Source organism: Macadamia integrifolia, chromosome 6, assembly GCF_013358625.1.
Source record: "Macadamia integrifolia cultivar HAES 741 chromosome 6, SCU_Mint_v3, whole genome shotgun sequence".
Lineage (NCBI taxonomy): Eukaryota > Viridiplantae > Streptophyta > Magnoliopsida > Proteales > Proteaceae > Macadamia > Macadamia integrifolia.
This window is the reverse complement of record NC_056562.1, coordinates 967,018-989,891: the sequence shown is the minus strand read 5'-3', so window position 1 is coordinate 989,891 and position 22,874 is coordinate 967,018. Positions and strand designations below refer to the sequence as shown.

The window sequence follows — 22,874 nt, the reverse complement described above, 5'->3', positions numbered from 1 at the left end:
TGTTGATTCATATTGGGCATTCAATTTTAATTCAATCAATGTAGTCTTCAATATTGTCATATCTTATGTCTTATTTCAATTCCATTAAAAACTAGTTCGAAATTAGATTCCATTAGCTCTAAGTTTTGGTTAGTTCCCTAATGGTGGAAAAAAGAAAACTAATCACAGTTCTTAATAGAGGATTTGTACCCATAAGTGTATGGAAAACCTGGAGTTGAGAACTTCTTCCCTTCATAATGCAACCATTTTTTATTAAGCTTTGATGGAGACTTCTTACTAATTCCAATATTTTCTTAGTCCTCTATTATTAAAGCTAAATACTTTCTCAATGTGTATTTATTGGATAACTTTGTTATCTCTTGAAGATAAGTTCATGGACTTGGAAAAGTATTGCGAGTATCTACTCTTTTTTTTTTTCTTTTTTCTTTTTTAAGAAAATAGTCTCCCTTGGAATAGGGGATGGTTGTCCTACTAATATTTGGTCTGACCCTTGGCTTCCTCATTTGCAAGATATTTTTATTCCCTTATATTTTTTAAATATGAATCCACACTTTTCCTTGGTAAGTGATCATATCATTAAAAAAAGTTGGAATTTGGAGCTCATTTTCTAATATTTTCCCCTTGACTAAGCTATTCCTATATTTTTCAAGAGGAATTTATACTCCCCTCTCCTGAACTTTGGCTTAATACCACTCCCCCCCTACTTTTTAAAATACATGACTCCCCTCCTCTGACATTTAAAGATTCAATCGAACGTACCCCTTCTGTCAAAAATCACTATTAAGTTATGACATCAGCATTAAATTATGTTATATTATACCTAAGTCACCATTACATGATATAAAATACCCAGAATACCCTTTAGACCCTTAAAAGACCTCATCATCTTCCATTGCATGGAGAAGAAGAAAATTCTCTATCGGTAAAGCTCAACCTCACCTCGAGGGTTTTCTGGTGACGCTCATCTCTCTCTTGTAAAGCTCTGATAGTTTAGTGGTTTTGAAACCCTTGCTTCGTAGTTGAGGGGTTCATCATCATCTATTTGGTTCTGAAACGCTTGCTTCAGTCACAACTTCTCTCAGTCGAAGGGAAGCTCACCATCATGCAGTTGCAAACGCTCGCTCTGCTCATATCGCCAGTATTGGCTATCTTCTTGACTACGTATATGACTGCACTTTTGTGTTTACAAAATATGTTCTCTTTGAACTTTGATATGTTTTCTTTTACTTCATATGTGTGTTTACAGCATATCCGAATATCAGTTTTGGTTCATTTGGTTCTTTGATTCATTTGTTCTATTAAGAAATTATAATTTGTGTCTACTTAGTACTTCTTAGATTACATGTGTCTATGAAATTGTAATTCACACAAAGCCAATGAGTTGCAGAAGGGGAAGCTATTGAATGAACTCTTTCTTCTTCTTCTTCTTCTCCGTTTCTCTAATTCGGTGCTTCTCAGATTCTCTGCGTGATGGTAGAATCCAAAATAGAGGGAAGAGGAGGGAAAAAGGGTGTAAAAATGACATGTAATAGACAAAGGGTTGACAGAACCTTTAAATGCCAAGTGAGGGGAGTGATATTTTGTAAAAAGATTGGGGGGTGTGGTAATTAAGCCAAAGGTCAATGGAGGTGAATGTAATTTCCTCTATTTCTAAAATTCCTCTTTCCATAAACCAGACGGTTGATCAATGGTTTTGTCCTCTTACATCTCTTACATCTGGTGCCTTATTCACCACATATGAAACTTCTTATTTAGTTAAAGAACTAGGCTATTATCGAATACAAGATTATAATAATGCTACTAAGTAAATGGTGTAAGTTTTTGTGGAACTTAGTATATCCTAAGTTCAAAATGCATTTACGGAGAATCCTGAATAACAGGATTCCAACTAGAGTTAACTCTCCAAGTGATACTTGTTATTTTTGTAAAAGAGAGTCAAAATCTACTTTGGCATGTGTTTTTCTCATGTGATTTCTCTAGAAAGATCTACACTAGCTACAAGGCTCTGGCATTGAGAAATGAAAGGTGGACTAGTGATTACTCCTTGAATCTTCTTCTAACTTTATTCTCTGATCTTTCAGTATATCTTTCAAACTACTGATATTTATTTTATTTTTTATTATTTTTCAGTACTATTGATATTACTCTTTATTTCACCTAGAGTCAAGGATTTATAGTTTTATGGTTGTCCTTGTTGGTAACCTCGGCCACGTGGTGGTGATTATGTGGCCAATATGGGTGACGTGGCCGAATATGGTGGCGTGGCAACGTTTGATGTTTCCGATGAGATAACAGAGTCACATGGTGTGCATGAAGTGGATTGATGCATCCATGGTAGGTGGTGCGGGTTTTTAGGTCAAAAATTGGCAAATTTAGCCTAATCACACTTGGGGGCATTTTCAACAGTGAAAATGAGTTTTTTTGATGACGGTTTCTTCATGAAAAAATTAGATTGTAATTTATCAAGTCCAACGCTTCTGATTTCATCGCTTTCGATATCGTATGAAGAAGTTACGTATTCGCGTTCAAAAGATTGATTTTGTGGCAGTCGAGGGCAATTTTAGCATTGAAGATGAATTTTTTAGAAGAAAATTTCTCCATGTAATGATACGAAAAAAAAAATCCAATCTTTCCAATGCTTTTGATTTCATCGCATTTCAATTCCGTATGAGGAAGTTGCGACATCAAAAAGATTTAGGGGCATTATGGTCATTTTGTATGGCTGAGTCGGACGATCGGGTCTTCTAGAAAGTTGTAGAGTGTTGAGTTTTGGTTTCAACGCTTTTCATTTAAGTTCAATCGGAATTTTATGAAAAAGTTATGAAGGTTTCTGTGGGATCGATCCGAAAAAATCTGATCCAATATACTCAGTTTGCTCTCAGTGTTAGGCAACCTTTTGAAAATTATTCTTGAAATCGAATGTTTTTTGTGTAATTTCAAGATTTTGAAGGTCTGGGTTGCCGGGGGTCTTTGGCATTAAAGTTTGTGGTAGCAGGGGCTTAGCTACAATTTAGAAGAGTCAGTTGATCCTTCATTGAAGGTCTAGATTGCGCCATGTAGGACTTATTCAGATCCAAGGGCTGCAGATTAGATTCCTACGTGAAGGCCTTCATTAGTGAAGTGCATCAGACATTATGGTGTGGCGCTTCACCAGATCCAGTCTTGATCGAGTATGGTGTGTGTGCATGTGCATTCTTATATAGATCCCCATCTTAACGAGCTCAAGAGATCTAATTCGAATCAGATCTAATCGATTATGATCCTACGGCTTTGAGCCGTTTCAGCTTTTAGAGAGCCAACCGATAGCCTTTTGGAAAAGGCGCTGCACAAGCCAATCAAAACACGACAATGTGCTTGGCATTGATGGCTTGTGTCACACTGACGTCATCAATATTCTCATCAAATGGCCATGGTTCATTGATCGTTATCTATATCTGATGGCTCAGATTCAAAGATCTTTTTTTATGAGATCTAAGGCCAAATTTGTGCCTCTGTTGCACACACCGTCAGAGTAACCCATGCCTAGTTCCAAAGATTCCTTTTTTAGACTCTTGGTCAGCCCAACTTCAAAGGGCCATAGCTTTCTAATCCTAAGTCCAAATGACCCCATCCAAGTTGTTGCCTCTTCGTTTTTTCATGCTCTACCTCATGGAAGCAAGGAAAAAAAATACTTTTGAGTGAGAGAAGATTACAATTTTGGCAAGAGAAGCTTTCCCTTTGTTTGGTCTTGAATGAACATGAGTGCTTAAAGATAGTTGTTCTTAGTCCATTAAAGAAGGTAGAAGAGGTGGTTGAGGTGTATTAATGATGTATTGACTCAAAGCCAAAGAGGAAGAGAATAAAACAAGCGAAAATTTGCTTATTGTTGCTTTGAAGAGCAAGAAAACAAGGGGAGAGAAGGTGTGAGCACTTAATTTGTCAGTGCAAGTTTCCAATCATCACAAGCAACTGGTTATGAGATTCTCTAACTTTGGATTTACATTATATACATGTATGATGATATGTATATATGCTAGGTTAGTTGTGGATGAACTGTATGTATGTGAGCTAGTGGTGGACGTACATGCTAGGTCAAGGCTTGATTGTAGGGTATTGATATAAGCCTCAATTTATCGTATTCTCATATTGAGTGCTTAGTGGGTGCTAAGCATTGGGAGTGGGCTGCAGTGGGTGTTACATATTGTATCAACATTACGAGTGCCATCTCAACTTCGGCTTAAGAAAATTAATGTAAGTACTCCTGATCATAAGTGCAGTCAAACGTAGTGTATTGAGTAGGTACAAAACCTTTACAAGCACTAATCCATGGACGTAGGGAAATTGTTGAACCTCGTAAAAACCTTATGTTGTGGGTGTGCTTGTTGTTTGCATTATACACATTGAAGTGCATTAAATACGGAATGAGAGCTTGGAAGTGCTTATGAGAGGCTGAGTGTACATACGATTGTGTGCGAACAAGGACAAGTACATCAGGGTTTACCTTATCAAATATCGGACAAATTTGGGGGATCGAAATTGGACTCACTGATTCATCCCCTCTCAGTAGCTGTCGAGTTACAACAGGATTAAAGTATTGATATCGATTACCGTATCGATCGGTCAAAATTAAAATACGTATCGAAAGGTATCGTATCATATCGAAGATATGCTAAAGCACATAAATGGATAAGAAACATTTTTTATACACTTTTGCATAAAAAGAAAAAATTTAAAAAAATATATATAACATGTATTATACATAAACACTAAATTGAGAGTATAAATATAAAAAATCTTTGTTCCCAACTTTGATTTCCTTTTTAGTTAGAGAGAAAAATGGTTGACAGCAACATAACCACTAAAAGTATCGCACTAAGAATCCAAGGTTTGTAGTTGTTCCATAAATATAAAATCTTTGTTCTCAACCTTAATTTTCACTTTAATTAGAGAAAAAAAATGACTGACAACAATTTTGGAACAAAAAACCCCTAAAAAAATCGTGTTTTTTTTTTATGTAAAATGACTCATCTTGTCCATTATATGACATAGCGTACCGTATCAATATGTATTGTACCATATCAGTATTGTATCGATCAATACATACTGATACGCATCGATACATGCTGAAACATACATTTCACCTTGATTTTTTATTCTCCATAGAATATCAATACATATCAATGCGCATCGATACGTATTGTATCGTATAAATGTTGTATCAGTGTGTATCAATATGTATTGTAGGATACATATCGATACAAAAGGATTTTAAAATTTTCATATATCGTATCGATAAGGGCTGATACCGATACGTATCAGTCAATATAGTACTATATGTACCGATACTTTAAACCATGCCTGAAATCATAAAAATCCTATAATACCCCTATACTACCTTGGATTATACCATTATTATTTTTTGGGGAAAGGAACTCTGCTTGTCCACACCCCCTACCCCTAGTCACAGCTAAGCATGAAAACACCCAACAAGCATTGGAGCAACTGAATTTTTTCAAACCCTATTGTGTTGGGTGTAGGGAAACCCAGACTTGCAAGGTTCTTTCTCCCTTATTTTTATGGTAACTTTGATCACATATATTGAAGGAGGCCAGGCGGGCTTTTGTTATTATATCATAATAAGTTTTCTTTGTTGGGATGGATCATGCTGCTATAGAAAGTTCTTTTAAAGCAAAAGCCAGGGGAATTCTCCAAGGATACGCATTGTTATTGGGTGGCAAATCCTTGGAAGCCTGGACAGATTCAAAAGAGCTGGTTCAGATGTTTCCAAGTTCACAGATTCCATATGGCCATGGGAGTTTTTCCAAGTATTGTTTGATATTAACGGTTTCTTTTAACTGTTTTAAGTTTGCTATTATGAGAAAACAATCTAAGAGGCTTGAAAGTATAGCTAGTGTGCTAGTTAGGAAGGCTAGGATTGAAAAAGTTAGGATATAACTAATGAGGAAGTTATGGATGATTTATTTTAGGGAGAAAGAAAGCAACCTAGTCAAGTGGTCATTGTGTCAGTGTCTGAACCAGTGGTGAGAGTGGGATTGCAAGTACAGACATCTAACCAGAGGGCATGGGCATCATAAAGGATGCAATTAGGTAGCGTTCGTTTCCCCTCTATTTTATTTTAAAAAAATACATATATATCATTTCAACTGTTTTAACTGTCAGGCCAGACCCACTTTCTGAGCAATAATTTCCATGTCCAACTACCAAGTAACTGTATTCAACATCTCTGACCCACATGATATAACCCCATTGGCATTTCAATCGAGACTAAATCCTGCATTGGAAACTGATTATTTAACCAACTGTAGACTTTCATAAAGGAGACCCCACAAAGTGACCTATTATAGACTTACACCCCCACCTCTACCAAATGATTTGACCAAAGCAAAGAAGAAAGCAATGAAATCTTACTTGACCACCTCGGCAACCCTGCATGAGAAAACATCAAAACCCCACTGCGGATTGCATTCACTCAAATCTACTTGAAATCACTTCAACTGTTAAACACCAAGCAGTAATTCAGTGGGTTCTGATCCTCTCCAGGAGAGAGCCCAGCCACATCCGACGGTTAGAAGCACCCCCAAGCACGCACCTCAAGGGGCTCCCCAGATGCCAAATTTGCGCTGGGCTCTCTCCTGGAAAGGATCTCAATCCGTAGTACAGGGCAAATATAAGCGGAAAGAGAACTGTCACATTGTAAACTAGGTCTCAAAATTGTGCAAGATAATTACAAAACAATAAATAGCCCAAATTTGCACCCACCCACCTATTTCAATTTCTCATGTAAACAGAACTACAAAAGTCCCAATCAATATTACAGGAAACAGAAGACTACATTCACTAGAAGATCAGCATGTATTAAACAAGTATTAGACAGTAACTATGGAGACACAAGCCAGGAAGAAATATTATTAGTCTCCTCAGAATGTTAAAAGTGTCCACTTCTAAGAGCTTTACCAAGGAAAAATGTCACATATGAAGCATTCTACACATCCATTGACGAGGTTCATTCATTAGTCTAGTTCAAGTTATAATGACCAATATCACCTGTGCAAATTCTAGCATAGTAGTGATGTTTAGACACCTCAAAATCTATGGTCTACTAATTAATCCTACTTTTCCAATGTCAAATTTGCGTTATTCACACAGAAAGCAAAACTAAACGAAAATTGATAATGTTTCTGTAAATGAGGCAGCTCAATGAATAGTTCCATTTATAAAACATTATATAAACTAATGAAAACTATATAAGAATAGTCTATTGTAATTCCATCACAGCAGAATTGACGGCAATTAAATTAGGCTTGGAACCATCTCAAATAATATGAAAGACATTCCGATTAAAGGAGACTCGATGTTAGTGATTGGTGAGTCCTTGTCTGGGAAGGTATAGTCCTAATCCACACCTCATTAGAAAATCCAGGTTTCTTTGTGCATGTGCAAACTTTGTGCTGTCACATATAATGTGTTCATCACCTCATTATATGGTCAATGAATTAGCTTCAGCTGCTCTCTTGAGGAAAACTTTGAATGTGTCCCTATTCTCCTGTTTGATCCCTTTGCAAGTTGCCTCTATGGCCTTTGCTCTTGTTGTATCATAGCTATTATATGTATTCCGATTATCAATATATTTAATCTGTTACCTAACAAAAAAACATAGACTATTAACATGGACACCAAACATAAGTACAAGGTAAGACATGTGAGGGAAGGTAATTGATGCTCTTCTGAAAGGCTTTGAGTTTTACCACAATCACAGGATCTCCATTTACAGCCATGTTACTTGTAAAGAGAATAATCCAGTGCAATAAAGGTGGAAAGCAGATGTTATTGGAATTAGAAGTTTAATCATGCAAGTCACATCTGTCGCAATAAGCTAGCTGGATATTAACTAAATTGGAAACCATATGATGTCCAAAGTAGTAGTGTCCTGGAGAAATTTTGGGAAATAATTGCAAGTTGCTACTAGTTGCTAAAGGAAAAAAGGTTTATCATCATTGATTTGACCCACACAGAAGGAAAAGAATGGGCTTTTGTTTCCTAGGTCCTCTTAATCATGATCACTAATGTCTCTTTCCCAGTGGTAATCTACAACCATTGGTTTAGAAATAATACCTACTAATTATCAGGCCCCACAGAAAGAAAGTTTCTTGACAAGTGACCACCAAGAAAATAATTTCTAATAAGCATAAGAAAAGCAGATATGAGGGCTTAGATCTTGACAAGTAACAAAGAATAATTATTAAAAACAAGTTATTATTCAAGCATCCAAATTTTGTAATATATCCATTTTTAATAGGGCCCCAAGGACAGTACTACAAAACTACGTATAATCCTCACCTGATGGTACATAACCTCCAAGAGATCAAAGGGAACCTCAAGACCAATTGGAACCTGCAATGAAAACACTTTAAATAAATATCCAAAATAAAACTATTTCCTCAAAGCATTTCCTAGTTGTAACATAAAGAAACAAGACGCAATTACTATGGTAATGCATCTGGGAATTGGTCTGTGCTAGTGAGACACCACATGAAGAGATTTACATGACCAGAGACCTTCAACACTTAGTACGCAGCCTAAAACAGCTCCACATGTTGACAATGCTCACCATCTCTCAAGTGGCAAGTGTCAGCCCATAGCATTCACCAAGAGCCAAAAGAAACCTGAGATTTTGAAATTAAGATTTAGATATTCAAATTATTGGTTCAAACCCAATATACTGTATGCCAAATAATTCAATTGAGTAATGCAACTGAATCATGACCCATAGGTCAACATCAATTTAGGCGTTAAACCAAACAAAATAGTAACAAGATAATAGAAGAGCTGCAACTCATGCCTACTTTTGATTTCACTTCACAAACTGAGGCCTTTTTCAAGCAGTCCATAGCAACTCCATAAGTCCTGCCTATTCATCCAGTGCCTGATTTAATCATCCAGTGCCTAATTTAATCCCCCAAAATACTTGAAACCTAGATAAGAAATGTGAGTGGAAAAATATTATACATTGACCCCAGTAGTGAACAGTGGACATAATTATGTTTACCTTATTTCTTACATCATCAGTATTGAAAGGGTTTTGAGCTGCCAATGATCCCTTTTCTTTTTTCTTTTTTAATTCTTAGGAGGAGGTTAATTATATGAGTTGGCATTAAAATGGGTTCATTAAGGTTAATCCTTAATTTCCTTAATTTTTCTTCATTTCCAGAAAGCGAGTAACAGAAGGCAGGGTTTATGCTATCATATAAGAGATATAAATACTGCAGAGCTACGACACGAATGACCTAACCCCAGGCAGGATCTTAAGCACAATCAATAAATTTCAGAAACAAGGAACAAATCAGAAAAAGTAAACAGAAAATAGAGAAGGGGAAGAAGGGGGAAAAATTGGGTTGAACCTCTCACTCTTCCCTGGGCCTCTCACCCTCTCATAGTTCTCTCACCTCACTGTATCTCACAGCAACCATGGCTAAATAACCAAGCTTTTAGGAAAGTATGGAGACTCAAAAAGGAAAGTATGAAACTATAAACTTAAGCAATTAGGAAACTAACGAAAATAGAAACTCCTAAACAAGTAACTAAGTTTTCTTTTCCTAGTCTAACTAACCAAAAAGGAAAGACAATATACTGGCTTACTAAAAAGAAATAAATCTTCTAACAACTGTCCACTCCTTGTAGCTTGTTGTCCAAGACATCAAAACAGTATAAGATAATAGAAATTAATATATAATATCCTAACAACTATTAGAAACATCCCATCCAAGCCAGCTGTCGATATTAGGCCCCACAAGTACTATTAACATGGACAGTAACTCATGAACAGTAACCGCATAAAAAGTGTTATGAGATATCCTTCAGTAGAAGTTGAAGCTCAAAACTGGAAGACTCTAGTCATATGAGTAGGCTTCGCAATGCCTTGACAATCAGGCCAATTCAAGCTCGGATGAGGGATCTATGATCTTGAAAGAAGATGCCACGCATAATGCCCAGATTCTGTTTTCTACAGCATACAACAGCTTCAGGGGTTTCTTTGCTCTGTCATCTAGTTGGAATTTGTAGAAGTTCAATCATGAGAATTGTAGCCCTTTGAGCCAACTTTATGTAGGAAAAAGAATCAGGTCCCTTAGAGCTAATATGAGGGGGACATGACCATAGTTTTTAAGGCGCTGATGCAGTCTAGAGATGGTAAGGCAATGCTCCGCCTTACGTGAAGTGGCGCCTTATGGGTTTTATTTTATTTTATTTTTTTAAACACATTTTAAAATTACTTGATGAAGATTCCAAATATAGATTTTTAATTGGTAGATGTATGGTTTTGTTAACACTTGAGATGTATGGGATCAGCTACTCCACCAAAAATAACCAAAACAAACAAAACAAAAACACGATTCACAAATAGGGTTTGGATTTTGTCAAGGGTTTTAAGAAAGGGCTTTGAGAGGGAATCAAGGAACAAAGAAGAACCACTTATCTAGGCGACCATATTGCTCCGGCAGCTGTGAGCTTCATTCTTCTTTGACAGAAGTAGAAATATAGTGGATGACCTTAGGGCTTAGGCACTCATTTTGGCATCATAGAGGTAAGTATAATAAATACTTGTATTTTTTATGTCCTCTTTTCTTTATATTTATAATTTTGTTTCATAATTATGTGTTTATATTATATGTTTATATGTGATTGATGATCGATGATGATTGATGATTGATGATTGATGATTGATGATTGATGATTGAATATTGATGATTGATGATTGATGATTGATGATTGATGATTGATGATTGATGAAGATGAACTTAGTTTATTCACTTTATTGATTTGTTTTCTTGATGAATATCTTACATTGGTATGAATATGAACATTTAATATTTATTTAACATATGAGTAATAGGACTCAACTAGGATTTGAGCCAAATAGATTGGTTTTATAAAAAAATTACACAAGAAAGCTTTAGTCAATAAGGCGACGCTTTATGCCCGCCTTATTGCTAAGGCGCTCCGAAAGACCCTCAAACGCCTCTGTCGCCTTACTGCCTTAAAAACTATGGACATGACTAAATATAGCTAAAATGAGAGAAAGGAGGAATAGAGATTTAGACCATGTGAGATGGAAGAGTGATGGTAAGGGATGAGAACATTGTGAAGAGATGGGAGGAATATATTTGTGAGCTACTGAATGGAAATAGTGAGTAGGATTGACCCGGAAGATTGCATTATTCATCAAGACACCACATCATAGACATATACGAAAGGTTGGTGTTGTGAAAATTAAGGAAGCCTTAAGAAAGATGAGAGTAGGCAAGACACCAAGCCCAGAAGAGACTTCAAGAGAAGTGTGTAAAACCTAGGAGTATGTGGGATATATTGGTTAACCAACCTGTTTAACAAGATTATGAATACAAGGAAGATGCCAGATGAATGGAGGAGAAGCATTGTATTTTTGATCTACAAAGATAAAGGTGATCTTCAGAGCTACAACAACTATAGAAGTATAAATCTAGTGAGTTATACTATGAAACAATGGGAGAAGATTATTGAAGCCTACTGAGAAGAGAGACTTATATCTCGAAGATCCAATTTAGCTTTATGCCAGGTAAATCCATGACATAAGCTAAATACCTATTGAGGAGGCTCATAGAAAGATATAAAGATAGCAAGAAGGATCTCCATATGGCCTTTATTGACTTGAAAAAATCCTATGACAAAGCCCCTAGGGATTTAATTTGGCATGTTCTTGTGAAGAGAGCGGTGCCGAGTAAATATATGTATGAGAGCATGGAGACTAGTGTGAGATCTGTGGGAGGTCAAGACAAGAAATTCCCAATTATGATTGGATTACATCAAGGATCAACCTTAAGCCCTTATCGGTTTACACTTATCATAGATGATTTAACCAAGATTATTCAGGACGATGTCCCAAGGTGTATGCTCTTCGTTGATGATATCATTTTGGTGGATGAGATAAAATCAAGTATTAACACCAAGTTAGAGCTATGAAGGTCAACCTTGGAAACAAGAGGCTTTAAGATTAGTAGATAAAAAATGGAGTATATGATGAGTAACTATAGTCACAGTATGAAGGATAATGACGTGAAAATTGAGGAGAGAGAGATACCGTAAAGTGACTATTTTAGATATTTGGTGTCAACCATAAATAAAGAAGGTGATATAAAGGATGATGTTACATAGAGAATTAAGCAAGATGGATGAAGTAGAGAGGTGCGACCGCAGTGCTGTGTGACAGACGTATTCCTGTAAAGCTTAAAGGAAAGTTCTATAAGACTATTGTAGAACCAACTATGATGTATGTGGGGTGAATGTTGGGTGATTAAGAAGTGTCATATAGAGAAGATGTGTAGCAGGGATGAGGATGTTAAGATGGATGTGCAGCAAATCTAGGAATGACAAAGTAAGGAAAGAACGTATTTGGGCTGATTTGGGAGTTGCCCCAATCAATGACAAGCTTTAAGAAAGTCGTTTGAGGTGGCTATAACCATGTTCAACGGAGGCCTGGGGATACCCCAGTAAGGAGGAGTGATATGATTATGCTTGAAGGTACTAAAAGAGCTAAGGGCAGGCCTAAAATGAGAATTTGAGGTCAACTGAAGGAATTATGGCCAAGATCATGTGGGAAATCTGATCATATCTCCTTCTTCCCTACAGTTACAAGCAAGTAAGGCCCCTTTTAATACAATTTATCCTCTTATTTTCTATGGGATTACTAAGGGTTTCGTAAACCTGAACATTGGGAAGAACCTCGATCAATCTTGTATCAGTTTGATTCCTGTTCATACACCTGATGGTACCCCTGTTTTGGGAGTATTCCTGCTGCAAGTGGAGACCCCTCCTAAGAAGTCTAGCCCGGATTGGATGGTTTGTTCCTCACTCCATAGGAAACATATAGTCTAAATTTGATTCTGATCTGACCATCAAATTGTAAGTTCTTGAAGTTCCTAAAATTGAGTAACAGTACTTGCTATTTCTGAAACACACCCTACACAACTTTATCCATCCATTGGATTTCTTTCAAATTTTGGAATTTGTTTCACTCCATCAGACCTCAATTTGACCAGTGTTTGAGAGAAATCTGATCTATGGATATTGTGTTATTAATTTTCTCTGATTCTGGTTTTAAGCTGTAGCTTGTGATCCTATCAATCAAGCTGAAAGCTAATACCTGATGATAGGTTGAGTCAACTTCATTAGGATGTGCTTGTATATGTGGTGGCTTGAAGTGAGATTTGTAAGTGATTGATCCACTTTCCTTTTCTGTACGCAATGTTGAAGTGGATTTCTTAGATGCTGTAGTAGATAAGAAGGGCTTGAAGGGTTTATCGTTACAATATGGATGACACTATAAGATGATCAACCCCCCCCCCCTCTCTCTTCCCAAAGTAAATATAGTTAGAACACTCACTTGGACAGTCGAAATTCTCTTTCTATCCCTCTTGTCTCAACAACTATTACATTTTCCTTTATCATATTTCTCCGAAACAGCATTGCTGTGCCAACCATTATAAGCCCAGAATGTATTCAGTTCCACATTGCTAGTAGAAGCTATCAATAGAAAAAGTTAAGAATGTCGGAAAATATTTTCACCTGATGATAATAGCCACGACCCAGTCGATTCCCAATGAAACAATAGGAAAATAAATCGGTTTGCCAGCTGTAACAGGCAGTTCACCATCATCACTGCACCGAAATTGATTTCCAATATACACAACAAGCAAGGAGGAATAGAGAGAAACATTAGAGGCTAATCCCACAGAAACACTGGAGGCCTTGTTGCATACCCAAATGCTGTGAGATCATGAATCAAACACATGATGTGCAGCAGTAGCGTGTAATAGCAATACGTGATAAGCCCAACAATTGTGACTTGTAAGTGGCTTTCGGATCCTTAACTACTCCATTCATCCATTTCACATTTATGTATCAACACCCAAATTACGATTTCAGCTTAAAATTAAAAGTGCCCTCTAATAATTTTGATCTTAAAAAGGGAACAAAAAACAGAGAGAAGATGAAATACCTGGGGACTGGAAAAGAGGATTGAGCAAAGGGCTTCATTTTCTCCTTGATGGCGACCTGGGCCACTGCTGCTAACCATAATTTTTTCACGCAGTTGCGATTACAAAGAGAGATGCAGGGAAACGAGGGGTTAATTTTTGGAAGCCGTGAGGAATTATGATCTGCTTCATTTAAATTGTAATTTGAATATGAAAAGCTCCAAACGACTACTGGATGAGATTGGCTGTGTTACAATTTTCAGGAGAATTCTGAAGCGCAAGTCCTAAACAAGACTTTTTCTTTCTTTCTTTTTCTTTTTTTTTTTTTGCTGAAAATTAAACAAGAGCTTGTTGCTTAGATCTGCTGGGCTTATAAAATCATTTGTGGACTGGACTTGGGCATGAAACTTTAGAAATCTTTGAGGCATACCCATCTTAGATAGCTTTATTTTAACATCCAAACAATGGGAGCGCCTATGATCTAAATTTTGGCCAACTTGTAATACCATTTGAGAGGGAAGGCCTTAAGAGTAATGGTAAGGTGACCTAGTAGTTGTAGGTTCAGAGTTGAAAAATAGTTTCTCTATAAAGCAGGGTTAAGAATGTGTACATATAAACCTCCCTAGACTCCGTAGTGGCACGAGTCTTATGCACTTGATACGTCCTTTTGTAATACTTTTTGAATATCCAAACTATGAGTAAAACACCCTCTAGCCTCTAAAAAGAAGAAAATCAATAATGAATGATTAAAACTTTTAGTGATTTTGTGCTTACCGACGGTTACTCTTCTAATATTTAGGATGATTTTCTACCCCTATTCTGCTTTTATTTTTTTTCCCTAGGTCTTTCCTTCTCTTTTTTTTTGGCCAAGGTATGCCCACCACTATAATGGCCTAGACGGTGATTGGGAGCCCGATAGGACCTCAAGGAGGAATGGGGGAAGGTGGTTCCTTTGCTAGTCACCCAATTGTGCAGGAGGGGACTCAACTCGAGTACAAAGTCCTATACCAAGATGCAACAAGCAAGGCACAAACTAGTCGACCAAGTTGGTTGTTCGCTGATGTTCATTTTATTCATCCTTTGATTAGACAAACCAAATTTCAAACCTTTCAGGTTTACCTAGACTTGCACTTCTTACGGTATGATCCCTTGCCAACTAAACTACCCTTATAGGATATTATTCTACATTTTATGGCTTGCTTATTGATCAGTCTTGTTTGTTAGCTAGTAAGAGTGGATTAGAACATGCTTATGCTAGACTGTGGAATAATATTTCTCGAGTCCATATTGACCATTCGCCATATATTTTATAAGTCGGCTGGCCTCCATAGAAAGTTAATTTGGTAGAGTCAAGAGATGATGTCATTTGTCACTTGGTATACTTGTTTCTCTTCTTATTTTCTTAAATTTTCCTGATTAGGAAGAGTCCCAATTGCATTTTGTCTACTTTGAACATTTTTTTTTTCAACACTAGGAACATATAAAGATTATACATTATTAGTCAAGATATTTTTTGATAATGGTTAGAATCCTAGTGCTTCCTCATCCACCCACCCCCACGATAGAAAGAAAATATGAAGAAGAAAAAAAAGAGTGACAAAGAAACATCACAATAGGTAGAAAAAACGATAGATGATGCCATTCACTATTGAGAGAGACCTTCAATTGTTGTGGCTAGGTCTTTAGATTGAACTTTGCAATCAATCTTTCTTCTAGTCTTTTGAAAACACTTTCAATCCGATTGTTTTGGTGAAAATTTTACGTGTTGAAATTTTTTTCAATGTTTGATTTCAAGAGATAAAATGTGAAGTAAAGCATCATTAAAAAATTTCAGCACTAACTTATCTGATATATGCAGGCACCTTATTGTGAGGGTTGAGTTGCTAGGTCCATGGTAAGTAGTTGTTCATATTATTTCACTGCCTTATTCTATGCTTACCACCTCTCTCTCTCTCTCTCTCTCTCTCTCTCTTTCATTGTCTATCATTTTCAATGTGAATATGAAAAAACTTCTTATTCACCTTAGAATCCTCAAAAACCATACTAAAAAAGGGCTTAGTTTGGACTGAACTTTCATCATTCATCCATCTTTGGAGCCGGCCGGTCATGGTTTTCAGCTGAAACCTGGTGTTTTAAGCACTGAACCGGTCGGATAGGAGTCTGGTTCTGGTCTAACTGATCAGTGGTTGGTTGGTTCTTCATTAAAATCAGGGAAGTGGGAAGTTGTGTTCAACTTGGGTAGCCTGGCATTTAAATGAGTATATGGGTTGTTAGCAGTCAGAGATTCAAACTTGCCTTTCATGGAAAGTCTTCTATTTGAAAGCAAGCAACCAAGCCCGCCAGAGTTGGAAAGCAAGTCCTTGTTCCTTTGGTTGGTGTCTCCTCATTGGCAAATCTAACACGTGCTTACATTGTAGAGAGAGAGAGAGAGAGAGAGAGGTATAAAATTTAAACGTAACTCCACAAATATAACAGAACATAAATATATATATAGGCAAAATGGTCGCGGTACGTGCAGAAAAATAGGAATGCAGAACATTCGGTGCTTGGTGAATGGTCACGTAAGTGATATGATTGACACGTGTTAAATATATTAATCTTGCTAACAGAGTTGTAAAATGGTTACAACTCTGTTTAATATTATTAATATTTAAATAAATAAATAATAAAAATCCCAATATAAGTGGACTCCTCCTTTCATTCCGTTTAGAAATCTCGATCCTCTCTTTCTCTCTCTCATTGCTTCTTCTTCAAGGTTGTTCTTTCTTTCTTCTTCATTTTTCACCGCTCTCCAGTCTAGTTGAAGATTTGTTTACCAATTTCAGTGAAGATTTGCATCCATGGTAAATTCTCATAGGTTAATAATATCTACCCAATAAGTAATAATAAAATCCTAGATATTCAATAGCTTTGTTTATTTTATAAATTCAAATTTGTCTTTTGCCATATTTGCAAGCTTTACTACCCAAATCTCTTCCCTGATGATTAATATGTAAACATGGTTTTTGGATATGTGTGGCCAAGTCTCTCATATGTTCAGTGCCTGAAAATAATTATGTTGATTTTTTTCTTATCTCATCCTATTTTGAGAGAGAGAGAGAGATGATGATGATGGCGGCTGTAGAAAGAAGGAACAACGTTGAAGAAAAAGCAAGAGGAGAGAGAGAGAGAGAGAATTGAGATTTCCCAACAAAATTGAAGGAGGAGTCCGTTTATATTAGATTTTTTTATTTATTTATATAAAAAAATATTAGGCAAGTTTAGTAACTACATCTGTCATCTCTCCACCCTAAAAACTAGGAATCAGTTACAATATAAAAAACTAATAGATGGTTTAGATTAATCTAAACTTAAATGGACGACTAATATTAAAAGAAAGTGAAAATAAGATTGCAATACGTACGTCCTGCTACCACTCGCCCATATATATATATATATATTAATATTAGAAGTGTAGGTAAAGAAAAGTATATCTCATATGATCAAATGCCAACGTACCCTGATGCTCACTCAGAAAGAAAATATTCATTCCCATCCTTTCCGTACACACACACCACTTGATTTGATTTTCCTCTCAATTCATACCGTCCATCACTCTCTCTCTCTCCCTCTCTAATAGGGCGGTGACGTGTTCTCTTTTTTTTTCTCATGCAGCTAGCTTTGTATGATGATGTTATGGGAAATCAATCAGCAAATTCAGTCCTTGAATCAAAGAAGAGGAGGAGAGATGACAAAACGTAAAGCAAGTAAAGCAGTAAAGCAGTAAAGAAAGAAAAATATCGAAAACGAAGGGCCGAGGTATAAACCTCCATGGCCATAGGCTCCCATAGCCTCCTTTGATTGCAATTCCTTGCTTTTCTGTCAATGGATGTCATCAGCTGATGAGATCTTTGATTCTCAATGAATTACCCTTTAAAACAGAAAGAGATAGAGAAGTACAGAAGCACTACCACTACTACTTCATCTTCTTCTACTAGAGAAAGACCCACCATATGGCCTTTGCTTCAATCCCCCACCAATACCCAAAAGAGATAGCATCAGCCTATCAAATGGGTCACTGTCAATCCGTGGTCGGGGCTTAAGACCTCTTCCATCCTCTTTCTTCCTCACCCCCACCACCAATTCTCTTGGCGATTGCCATCTCTCTCTCTCTAGACTCTAGAGGCGGTGAAGAAGGGTTGAGCAAAACCCCAAAAAGAGAAAAAAGAAAAGCAAAGCAGAAAAGATTGAATTCAAATCTCTCATGTGTAGACCCCACTCCACCTCCAGCCACCGGCGCTATTAACCCTTTCTTTGTTTACAAGTTCAACAACCTTTCACACTTCGATTGCCCCTTCCATCTCTCTCTCTCTCTCTAGCCATCCATCCCCCCCAACTCCTCATTTATTTATTTATATCTATATTAGCTATGAACAAAACGAAATCTAATCTCTCTCTCTCTCCATCTTTCACTCACTGTATGCGTCTATCTGATAAGTCATAACTACATCCCTCCATCAATCTGTCTTGTTTGTTTTGGCCTTCATCTCTATCTTTTATATACATATTCTTCCTTATTTTATGTTATTTTAGGGGACGTGTCTGTTTTGTTGTAATTTATTGAGAGTTTTTTAAAAAGAAATTCGGAGGAGAAGATGAAAAGCGAATATGAAGAAGGGAAGGGTGGTGGTGGTGGAGGAGGAAACAATAGCATGTTCGCAAAGCTTCATCACCAACAACACCACAAGTTTCATCAACTACAACAAGTGATCACCCAAGAATGCCACCACCCACCACAGCATACCTCAGAAGAAGACGAGAGCCGAAGCAGCGGCGGCGGTGGCGGTGACAGCGCCACCATGGCCATCATTAACAACCCTTCTGAAGCAACCACAACCAAAGGAGACGGAGCCACCATCGAAGTGGTGAGGCGTCCAAGAGGCCGCCCACCTGGCTCTAAGAATAAGGCCAAGCCACCGGTCATCATCACCCGTGACACCATAGACTCCACCGCCATGCGCCCTTATGTCCTCGAAGTTCCCGGAGGAATCGACGTTCTCGACGCCCTTGCCCACTTCATCCGTCGCCGTAATATAGGGCTTTGCGTCCTCAGCGGTTCCGGCACCGTCGCCAACGTCACACTCCGCCAGCCTTCCGCTACTCCTGGCGCCACCGTAACCTTCCACGGCCGCTTCGATATTCTATCTATCTCCGCTACTTTGCTTCCACCGTCTTCATCTTCAATCCCTTCTTCCGCTAATTCATTCACCATTTCTCTCGCTGGTCCATCGGGTCAGATCGTTGGAGGGTCCGTTGTTGGTTCTCTGCTCGCTGCCGGCACTGTTTATATCGTTGCGGCCGCATTCACTGATCCATCTTATTACCGGTTACCTTCTGAAGATGAGCTACAGAGTTCCATATCGGGTAACGTTGGTCACTCTCCGTCGGGCTCCGGAGGCTGTGGTGGCGAGGGAAGCCATGACCACCCTGGTCCGCCACCTGGTCCGGCGGAGTCGTGTGGGATATCAATCTACGGCAGCCATCTCTCTTCGGATGTGATTTGGGCCCCCACCGCCAGACAACAACAACAACCACCACCACACTTTTGAATTCAGCCTTTGACTTTTGCCTTTTTTTTCTAGAATCCTTTTTTGGGTTTTTTTTCTTCGTTACTTTTTTTAGCTTGTGAATTCAGAATTCAGAATTTGTTCTCTGTAGTTGTTTTTCTTTGCTCTTAATCGATCCGTTTCTTTTAGCTTAATCTCTTATCATTTTAGTTTGTAGATTTTAGAGAGAAGTGGTGTTATATTTTGTGGATAGAAAGAGAACCATACCTTCACCTTCCTTCTAATGGGCTCTAATGTCTCTTATTCTTTTTTGAATTTCATGAATTATTATTAGTAAGAAGTAAGAAATGAAATGAGATACATTTCTGTATCTGGGTTTGGAGTGCATGGGATAATGTGTTTGCGTTGGAGTTTGAGACTGAGTGACTACTTTAGCCAGCTGCTGCAGTTGATGAACAGAAGTGTTTGCAGGGCTGGATCCCTGTACCGGATTACTGATTCACTTCTCTTCTTTGTATAAAGCGAGAACATGGTTTAATCGTATTTGCCAGGTCTGTGTTCAAAGTGTAAAACAGTGTCACAGTCGAGATCGAGAGAGAGAGAGAGAGAGAGAGAGAGGACCTGCGGGCTGTGGCTGCCACGCGAGTGATTGCTTTGCTTTATCAGAGTCGGCTTCCTTTCACAGTTTTTGGATCATTTCTCATTGGTACGCGATGTTAGAAGCTGTACAAGATACAAAATCTCTCTCTCTCTCTCTCTCTCTCTCATTTATGTAGTATTGAAGATTTATATACTTCAGTGAGATGGGGCTCCTTCAGGACCAATGTAGAATAGGTTACATCTATATTGTAATTTATTGAAATACCTATATAACCTAAAACAATTTTATCAAGGGTATCACCAAGGGTGTCAATCAGATGACAGAACACTAGACATTGTACCCTAACATCTATATAATCTAAAAACAATTTTACTGAGGGTGACACTAGTACCGTTTGACAACGTTCTCAAAAATGCATTTCTGCGTTTTTCTGCTCTTAGAAATAGAAAACGTGGTAAAAAACATTTGGTAAAAGTGTTTCGTTTTACCTGTTTTTAGAAATAGAAATTAAAATTTCTACCTATTTATAGTGCAAGAAACAATCCAGACTAAACGAGTCCACAATAAGGCTGAGAAAGCACATCTCTGCGGAAAGCAACCTCCTCCACCGTCATCAACCGCCTCCACTCATCTAACGTTGAAAGATTCACAGAAGAAGAGCTGAATAGGTCCGTGGGGTAGATCACCCAATCTTTGGCTACCATCAACGAAATCCAGAGCTCGGTCATATTCAACAAATTTCTCTCCATATAGCGAAACCTGCAGAACAAAAAACACAAAAAAAAGGGGAAAAAAGATCTAAACTTCGAATTAAATAAAGTAGGGAACCATCACCAACGCCAAAAAGCTCCTCCGCAAAGACCAACCTCGATCCGCTTCATCTCTAACTGATCTGAGGATTACCAGTTCAGAAAAATCAAGAAAAACTACAAGATCGACTGATCAACAAAATTAACTTCGGCAAAGATTGAAAGAAAGATATTGGAAAAGAGAAGAAGAGACAGAGATGATAATCAAACGAGAAGAAACCATGAGACCCCTTCACAGAGACAAATCTAAGCCAACAGAGCAGAGACAGAGAAACGTTTCAAGAAACAAGACTTACCTAAAAACTCCGTTTCTGTTCCCAAAAGCATGAATTTATTTTTTAGCCTTTGCTGAACACAGAAACGGTAGAAACGTTGTCAAACGGTACCTTAGGTACCGTTTGATAACGTTTCTACTATTTCTGTGTCTAGAAACAATAGAAACGGCTTTTCACATTTCCAGAAACAAAAACTGATTTTTGGGTGTTTGATAAACCTGTTTCTCGAAACATTTTTTGCAAATATAATACCACTAAAAACCCCAATAGTATTATCGAATGCCCAAAAGGGAGAGAGGATTCGGTTTCCTCTTTTTAGGTTTAAATAGTTGAAAGATTTATTGGGCACAACCTTTTTCTTCTCTTAAATTCATTTCTAAAAATAACGAAACAAGTCGACTCAAAGTCGTTTCTAGAATTGTAAATAGGCATAAATTTTGATTCATGTTTCTAGAAACGGGTGAAACGGAATAACTTTATCAAACGCTTTTTAGGTTGTTTCTCCATTTCTGGGAACAAGAAAACACAGAAACGGAACGTTGTCAAACGATACCTTAGTCAAATGATAGAATATTATACATTATACTCCAATACACATATAACCCTAAACACAATTTTCTTGAGGGATATCCGGGCATATGACAGAATACTAGACATTGTGCCCCAACACGAGTATCAATGGTGGAAGAAGAAAAACCCATATTACTAATTTTCAAGTATTTTATTATTATTATTTATTAAAAAGAAATTCGTTCACTAGAACATGAAGAACTCATGGGCAGAGAATAACAGTGTTCCTAAATCCATGGGCAGAAAGGGGTTATGTTGTCTTGTGCGTCAAGGATAAAGTCTTCCTTGTTAGAGAGTTAGCTAAATTGTTTATCTTCCTTGGAACAAACAAAACACAAATTACAAGTAGGATATCAAGTGACTAATATCATTCAAAATCAATCTAACACGTAAAGGTGGCGCGTTAAGATGATCTTGTACGAAGGCAACGTCATGCCTAAGAAAAGCCTAGATGCATTTAGCCCCAAAGATTGAACAAGAAATGGGAGGGCCATGCTGTTTATTCTCATATCAGCTAAGGAGGAGGAAGATCCAGAATTGGTAAAGGGTCACTTCTTTACTATAACATGACGTATTTTAAAGCCATGATATTATTGATATCCATAAGCCAAAGGGGAATTCCCAAATACTTAAAACCATGATGCTTACTCTGATGGCCAACATTTGATACTGTAGTTCTCTATATATACTCATTTTTTCGTGTGTTTGGTGATCTCATTTGACAGCATTTTAAGCTGATTGGCTGACTGGAAATGAAAGCCTTGAATAAAGAATCATATTCAATTTCTTAACTAATCTTTCCATCATTGGTTTCAATACTTGTGGGCTATTTAAGAAGTTCAAAATAAAAATGGAAATTGAACCAATTAAGTCAGTAAATGGGTAAAGTTTTCTTTGCTTGCTTGGGTGCTAAAATGCAATACTGTGGCCATACTGTACTCTTTACTTTGAAGTTTATATTATATAATAACACTTATATACCCTTGTTTGGATTTTGGCTTCTAGTGTAAGTTGGAGAGGAATCGAATCTTAGAGCATGGGGTTCCTTGCCTACTAAGAATTACCAA

At 37.4% G+C, this 22,874-nt stretch overlaps 1 protein-coding gene and 1 long non-coding RNA gene across 10 annotated transcripts; one reads left to right on the top strand and one right to left on the bottom strand.

Moving 5' to 3' along the window:
• Positions 1–6,668: 6,668 nt before the first annotated feature.
• Positions 6,669–14,584, bottom strand: LOC122080895. Of its 9 annotated transcripts, XR_006140951.1 has the most exons (5): positions 14,030–14,584; positions 13,791–13,901; positions 13,597–13,663; positions 8,844–8,972; positions 6,669–8,663 (listed from the first exon to the last, which is right to left on the bottom strand). It is a non-coding gene; the product is annotated as an uncharacterized LOC122080895 (long non-coding RNA). The 9 variants fall into 9 exon arrangements; XR_006140953.1 differs by lacking the exon at positions 8,844–8,972; XR_006140952.1 differs by lacking the exon at positions 13,791–13,901 and having other exon boundaries at positions 13,597–13,689.
• A 3,456-nt stretch (positions 14,585–18,040) lies between these two features.
• Positions 18,041–19,746, top strand: LOC122081460 (AT-hook motif nuclear-localized protein 17-like). The gene has a single exon (XM_042648605.1). The coding sequence runs from the start codon at positions 18,641–18,643 to the stop codon at positions 19,592–19,594; it is 954 nt and encodes a 317-aa protein (XP_042504539.1). The 5' UTR covers positions 18,041–18,640; the 3' UTR covers positions 19,595–19,746.
• Positions 19,747–22,874: the final 3,128 nt, after the last annotated feature.